General features: G+C 44.4%; 1 protein-coding gene across 1 annotated transcript; it reads left to right on the top strand.

Annotated features, from left to right (window-relative positions):
- The first annotated feature begins 932 nt into the window (after positions 1–932).
- On the top strand, positions 933–7,612 carry LOC119384878 (endochitinase-like). The gene is made up of 3 exons (XM_037652536.2): positions 933–1,098; positions 3,672–3,791; positions 7,195–7,612. Exons 1-3 carry the CDS (start codon positions 943–945, stop codon positions 7,363–7,365), a joined length of 447 nt encoding a protein of 148 aa, XP_037508464.1. The 5' UTR covers positions 933–942; the 3' UTR covers positions 7,366–7,612.
- Positions 7,613–7,943: the final 331 nt, after the last annotated feature.

Genomic DNA, 7,943 nt, shown 5'->3' with positions numbered 1-7,943 from the left:
GACATGACAAGAGCTCTATTGGAGACCTGAGGTCATCTGTAATCTAAACGCGAAGGCACACGGAGGCACATAAGAGCCTCGAAGATTCGCGCACACAATTTCGGAGGCTGTGGCGCGTCTCTGAAGGTTTATTCTGACCGTAAGAAAAGTGTCTTCCTTACACCGTGATTCTGACGATTTGGTGGTGCGGCGCGCATGCCCACGCTTGCGTTCCCGCGCTCGCACGTGCTTGGCACGTCTTCCGCGACAGCGCGGACAGCACCTCTTCGTACCTGGGCAGCAGCGTCCGTTCGCATCAAACGTCGCTGGGTGATAATCGGTTCGCAACAACCGTACTCCATTACATTACGGGCCAATGGGCCTTGGCCTATTCTAACACCGTGGCCGACACCAACGAAAAATTCGTATCACCCCAAAATTCGTATGAGCTATGATCGTATCACCGAGGTTTCACTGTATTAAGTTATATGCTGCCCTCATGATGACGATAACACTACTCTGGAAGACGCGACTTGTCTTTTTCAGGGAGAAATATATGTCTTGTTATCGAAAAGTTGTCTCCAGATGGCACTGAATGTTTAGAGATTGCTCATCACTACAAGCCTCTATCTTGCTGTCACATTCCTGTGAAAGAATTATATATTTTAACTGAAAAAAAATTCGCGAGTTGTGTCAGCGTAGCCTGGATCACAGGAGGGCCGACGGGAATGGTTTGCTTGTTAGCTATAGTTCCAACATTTTATAAATATGACGGAAGCCATGTCCGCAAACCTTAGTGCAAGGAAACGGTACCTTCCTGCACTGGATGTTTGTGCAGCATTTTCTTGCGCAAGTTTTACGTGCTTCACCAAAGAAGTACTTTGTGTATGTGGGTAGCTCTTGTCAGTTGTAAACTTTAGCTGAAATATTGGTTTGACTTCCTTACAGGCTCACGGCGCCGACATGTGGGCAGAACTGGGTATGCCGAAATCGAAAATCATGGTCGGAATCCCAACGTACGGCCTCTCCTGGGTGCTTGAGAATCCTTTACAGTGGACGGTTGGGTGTTCCGCCACCGGACGTGACAAACATGGCGGCGGTTATGTCACTTTTCCAGGGGTAAGTTTCCTCAATTCCATCAGGTGACTGGTACTGACAAAAAACAAAAAACAAGCACCACAGATTTCAAGGGCGTAGCCAGAAATTTTTTCCGGGGGGGGGGAGGTTCAACCATACGTTATGTATGTTCGTACGTGTGTTTGTATGTGTACGTATATATATACGCAAGTAAAATTAAAATTTTCGGGGGGCTTCAACACCCCCCCCCCCCCACCCACTCTGGCCATGCCCCTGCCAGAAATCTACAGCTAGCGTGGCCTTGTGCATTCGGCCTCCATCCAGAAATGTATATTTTGTCATCTCGTCGTATAAGCTGGTCCTATGCTGGCATCGACTACACAGTGGCTTTCCACTGCATCGTAATCTACCTGCTGTATACTCTTGGAAAATAAATGACTGAGAATATGAATGAGAAACGTTTTAATTTTTGTGTAGCCAACTTAAGATATGAACAATTATATGGTTCGGCGCCAGAATTCTATGCAGTTGAGTTGAAGGCATGGGGAGCAACTGCAATGAGAGAGGGCATCAGAGTGGAAGGAACTAGCTGTAATGCTCACTTTGTGACTCGCGACAAGGGGTGTGTTGCCGAGTCAAGTTCTCAAGTGGTCAGCCGCCTCGCTCTGGCAACAACCTGCTGCAGTCCTTGACAAGAGCAAAGCTAGTGGCAATGTTAACATTCGTTGGCTTAGACCTCGAATATTTCCAGGAAGAGTTAAAACCGGGGACATGCGAATATTCAAAATTCCGAATACGAATCGAATATCTTCCGTGTTCGAGGCATGTTCAATTGAAAAAGTGCATGGTCGGATATTTGTCGAATATTCGCCACCGAGGATATCCGAAAGAGGCACACATTCGGACGAATTCCCGAAGAAGTAACAACTTACGAATGCTGAAATAATTGTAGGGGTTTTACGCTGCAATACCACGATGTGATTATTACAGACGCCGTATTTGATGGCGCCAGAAATTTCGACCACCTGGAGTTCTTTAATGCGCATCTAAATCTTAGTACACGGGTCTCTAGCATATTGCTTTCATCGAAATGCTGCCGCCGCGACCGGTATATGATCACTCGACCTTCGGGTGAGCAGTCGATCACCATAACCACTACACCACCACGACGGGGACTTACGAATGCTATGCATTCTTATGTTTACAGTACAACAAAACTAATACATACCCGTTAGGTTACGTTGTACTACGCGGTTACTGCATATTATCTTTCAATACATTTTTATGCTACATTTTCGGCAATTCACTATTTACTGTAATCACGGAGAAATATGCATGACATGCACATGACCTTCGTGCTCGGTTTCAGCCCGCCCGGCACGCCCAGGAGACAGGGGCGGTTTCTTTTTCACCAAGCTTTATTTCGCAGCTCTCTTATTTCACATGCACTGTACTTTCGCGTTGCAATAAAATAACCACAAATAATGTTGCGTAAACAATGTTTAGACGCTTGGAATAAAAAAATGGCAACGTGGGAGCATCGCACTGCACGAGCAAGAGCGTCTTTTTTATTCCAGTCGTGGTGTTACAGCACTCAAAGAGTTCTCACTTTCGGAGCATGTCAGTCAGTTCCTTTTTTTAGGACAATTTCGTGATTAGTGCATTACCACAAGTATCTTCAATGCGCTGGAGCCTAATTACTTGCAGTTTCATTAATTTGTTTTAAAAGAGTGGTGAAAGCTATTGCTACTTCTCGTTTTGCAACTTCTGGACACGCGGCTGAACACGGGACAGGGTTAGGTGGAGCGACTAAATTAAGAAATTTGCAGCCACAAAATGGAATGAGCTCGGGCATAACTGGGTGAGCTGAAGAACATGAGGAGAGGTGTTCCAACTGCAGTAGATATAAGACAGGCTGAGGACGAAGATGATGAGACGACGACATAATCCATTCCATATTCAAAGACAGTTTTTTGTCTTATTCGTATTCTTTTAGTATACGAAACTTTTAAAATTCACCCATCTCTAGTTAAAACGCGTGGTAAGAACATTTATGCTGACTGTTTCGCGGGTAAAGGCGGTTAGCTGCCAGAAAAAAAAAAAGCGTGCTGGAGCTCACTCGTTCACAGAAAATCAATTTTGAAAGCTTAAATTAGTGAAGTTTAAAGCTTAAAAAATCCAAGATATCCTAACAGTCGTCTGCGCTAGATGTAATAATCAGACATGGATAAGGCACAGGATTACGCATGCTTACCTGGTAAAGTATTCTCCATCATATGCTCTTTCATGTGTCAGCGTTTCTTTGCGCTAGCATGTATCCCTTCGAAGGGAAAGTATTATAGTTAGAGCTTCTCACCACCAGCTAATGGCGTTGTACGTACATTCGGCGTTTACACAGCCGTCTCAAATATGCCTCAATGCAATTGAGATCCATCGAACGCTGTTACTGTGCTTCATTCCTCATGTCATTTCTTTGTTCAAAAGTACAGTAATATCCTGCAGGAAACAAACAACAAAGAATATGTAAGCACAATGTGTCCAATATAAATCTGTTTACTATTACGAACTGATCACTTGCTGACCATGTTTTTCAATGTACTCTCATTTGTTTCCAGGTGTGCGCACTGCTCAAAGACGGCGCACAGCGAGAGTACGACGAGGAATCGAAAGTCCCGTATCTGCACAAAGAAAAACTCTGGGTCAGCTACGACGATCAGGCGAGCGTCGCACTCAAGGTTAGTTGAAGGATTTCGCAACCCTTCCGTCTTTTTGGATGGCGTGTTATTGCTAAGGTAATAGCTTCACGCTTTCGTTCACGATTAAACTTTTAAACACATTCCACACGATATGCGAGCAGCTAGCCATGAATAATGGTAAGATATTTGCTAAGTGGCGGGAACGGTTATCTTATCTAGTATTTTCAGATGGTTACTTTTATAGCGTTTGCTAATGTTGCTTTTCTTAACTAGTGCTTCCACATGTTTATATATGAGAAACGAATGAAACGCAACATGTTTTTCGCCATGCTGCCTTTTCTTGTACACTCGAGCAAATTCTACAATACGATGAAAATATGTGTGAGCCCACGATGTATCACGCTGTGTATTCGTAATTATTGCAGTTTTAACGACGGGCTGCTTGTGCTCGGTTTACCCCCGTATAGCATTCGCAAAAACAATCATCATCATGCCGGCGCGCGCTTCCTTCGTCCTCCTTTTCATCTTCTGTTGCGCTCCCCGAACACGTGCGCCCGGAGCGCGCTCTCCTGTTGCGTCGATTTGTCCGGCTTGGGATGCAATAACGCGGATGGGAGAGTGAACAAGTGAATAGAGAGAGAAATAAACAGATAGACATAAATAGAAACAGAGAAATAGAGAGAAAGAAAGATATTAGGAGACAGAAGTAGAATAAAAGAAGAGGAAGCGAGAATAGAAGAAGAAAGAGAGAGAACGAAAAAAAAAAAGGAATGGAACGTGACGTGTAGGCTTCAAAAAGTGAATGAAGAAAATATATAGGTGTCACGATTGCTTCAGGTTTCCGATGGGATGCGCGCATCTCAAATTTCACTTCAGTTACTCGGCACAAGCTCTTTTTATCTTCGCAGATGCCTCCGGCTGGCCCGTCAGTCTACCAAGGTTTAAGCCTATACTACATGCATTAGACCGGTATAAGAATACGCTAACGGAGTATGGTTTCCTTATGCAGTCACCACTAACATAATAAAATAGAAAATGTACAGAGGAAGGCGGCGAGATTCATCTGCAACAAATATAAACGCACTGATTCTCCCACAAATATGCTAACAAGCTGTGGCCTCCGAACGCTAGCGATTAGAGCAACGCAAGCGCGCCTGAAATTTATTTTCCACCTACTTCACAACTATTATAAAATTGAGGCATCATTGTACATCCGTCCATCATCAGAGTCTCACGTAATCCGGCGCAGACATTCACACATACTAAAGCATACTGTTACCACGGTGACACTTTCAAGCATTCATTTTTTTTCCGCGTTCTGTCAGGGAGTCGAACTGTCTAGATCTCTCGGTTACTAACGCGAATTCATTATCTGACTTTTTCTAACAAATAGAAAGTGTCATCTTATTAATACAGTAGCGCCACCAGCCCCAGATTCATTCATTTCGTCACCACTGGAAGCATATCAGCGGCCAAGTGCTCAGTGCAGAGTGTTTTCTGGTTTGCTGCAACTTCTCTGTGTAGCACTTCATTTTATGTATACCTTCTGTAACATTTGTATGTTACGTGCGTATTTGCATATTGTATATTTGTACATTTATTTTTGTTATTATTTCTGTGTATGCTTTTCATATGTACACTTGCATATTGATTGACAATTATTATTAAAAAACTTACATTGTACATCTTTTTGATCTCCGCACTGGATTTCTCTTTTTGTTTTATTGCACCTGCATGTCCAGCCCGTACGCCCCCCTGCTATGGTCTCGTAAAGTGACTGGCAGTATGCAAAAATAATTAATTAATTAATTATTTAATAATCACATAACACTAGTCACCTGACGTGTTCCCGCCAAGATCACGTGGTCTCGGAAAGAGACTGGCAGTACTCAAAATAAATAAATTAAATAATTAATCAATAATCACGTAACACTAGTCAGGTGACATGTTCCCGCCAAGATCACGTAACACTAGTGACGTGACAAGTTCCCGTCATAACCATAACGGGGCAGGGACGCGCGCTTCGTAGGGCAACTTCTTCCTCGGAAGTCCGAACACTAGCTCCGCTGTTCGTTCCACCCTTGCGCCGCTAGTGCAAACTGCGCCATTTTTTTTCATTGGAGCCGCAACTAGCCTTCAGCTACGGGTCCAACTACTTTTCGTAACTGTGTATGTTGTATGCCTGTAAGAAAGAATTTTAATTTGAATCAGAAAGTCGGAAGACTCTTAAAAAAAGGAGCGCGTTGCCATGATTCGTCAGATTTTACGTGGAGAGAAATAACACGAAAAGTGGCGACTGCCCGAGCACAATAGTGGTAAGCGTTCATTGCTGCATTGTGGCACGGTGCTCAGCCTGTGGGCGTGTTTCCGGTGCAATGAACTCCTCGGCTGTTCCAGCAGGTGGGCTATAGTTACGGTTCGAAATATTATCAGAAAACGCTTTCTCCGACAGCATAAAAGGTCCTCGCCGCAAATTTCGCTATATGGCCAGCGCTAAAAAGCATGACACGCACACAGTCCTTGGAGTAGACCTAATAAATGGCGGTATAGCGTGTGCTCCTAATAAGTCGATCTGAACGCCTAAGAGCCCACATTTCAGAAAGCAAAAATAAAAAATGTATATCTAACAATTGTTGACAATTTCGCATTGTTTTAAATAGCTTGATCCGTAGTTTCTATGTGGCTAGCTTCAATTTTAATTTCCAACGAAACTTTCATGACGTCACGATTCAGGACGTTGTCACGTGTGGTGAGGATGCCGCGACGTTGGCGCTGTCACTACGGCTGGCTCGGGTATTTCTTTCGCTGCTGTGTCGGGTCTTACGACGGCTAGTAGCGAAGGGCGCAGCAGTGCTAGCAGTCATTGGTCACGATATGGTTCGCCCACGTGACCATCCTCTGCACGTTGGCCCCTCATAAGAAAGCAAACTGAGACTGGGTCTGTCAAAGGAAATGTGTAAAAGAAAAGGCAGTTTAAGAATAGGGTACCTAAATCTTTGCTAATACGCAATCACCTTATATTTTCGCCAATGCACATGCCTCAGGTGTCGGCGTCTAATTTTTCGAAAATAGCGTTCTTAATCAAGGTATCCGTGCTTCAAAGGAAGCCTGCTCTATCATGAGTACCTAGTTCTAAAACTGTAATTTGTCTCAAAGCCGTACTAGACTTTTTGGATGCTTTAAGCTTCTGGACATTCCATTCCACAGTTCTATAGAGCCAGGTCATTCCCCTTTCAAAATTTAAGGTACCTCTGTATCCGTGAAACAAGTAGGATTTTATGCTAAGCATGATCTCTTTGGGCTGTGGCATTAGCTCAATTTAACTAACACTGATTTCCGCGGTGAGGTGTCGTCCTCGCTGGTTACTCGTGTCTGGGCTAACAAGGCTTTCATGAAACGTATTGGCAATCAAAACTGAATGGACTGTTTGTCTTTTCCACAGACATTGTGGATTCTGAGCAACGGATACGGAGGCACAATGACCTTCAGCTTGAACGCTGACGACTGGGAAGGAAAATGCGGCAACGGAACTTTCCCACTCCAAAGGGCCATTGCGCAGTATGCCACTGGGAACTATACAAGGTATACACACCAGGATCCTTTGAAGTGTTAGAAATGCGAGCGTTTTGATAGTGGCATCTAACGTCTGCAACGCGCTTCGCAAGCCTTCAGGTACCCTTAGCTTGGGCATTCTAAGAGGCGCACCATGCATGGCTCGGGAACAATCGCATGCGCCATATTCCAGTGAAATGGGCGAGGCTAGACCAAATTCTACTGTTTTGATGACATCAACAGTGTACTGGCTTTTCTTTCCCTTTCCCAACCGAGCTGGGTCCTGGTTAGGCAATTCAAAAGCAAACAATTTTTGCCTCGCTTAGCCATTCCTATAACAATCATCACTATTACCCAACTGTAAAATAAAAGGTATGCAGCGCGATTTAATAATGATATCTGGGGTTTAACGTCTCAAAACCCCGCTATGATTATGAGAGGCGCCGTAGTGGAGGGCTTCAGAAATTTCGAGCACATCGGGTTCCTTTAACGTGCACCTAAAACAACGTACACGGGCCTCAAACATTTCTGCCTCCATCGAAAATGCAGCCACCGCTGCCGGGATTCGATTCCGAGACCTTCGGGTCAGCAGTCGAGCGCCATAACCACTAGACGACCGTGGCGGGGCAGCAGCGCAAT

The sequence above is a fragment of the Rhipicephalus sanguineus genome, chromosome 3, assembly GCF_013339695.2.
Source record: "Rhipicephalus sanguineus isolate Rsan-2018 chromosome 3, BIME_Rsan_1.4, whole genome shotgun sequence".
NCBI lineage: Eukaryota > Metazoa > Arthropoda > Arachnida > Ixodida > Ixodidae > Rhipicephalus > Rhipicephalus sanguineus.
Note: the sequence above shows the minus strand (reverse complement) of the source record. Positions and strands in the feature narration are given on the sequence as shown.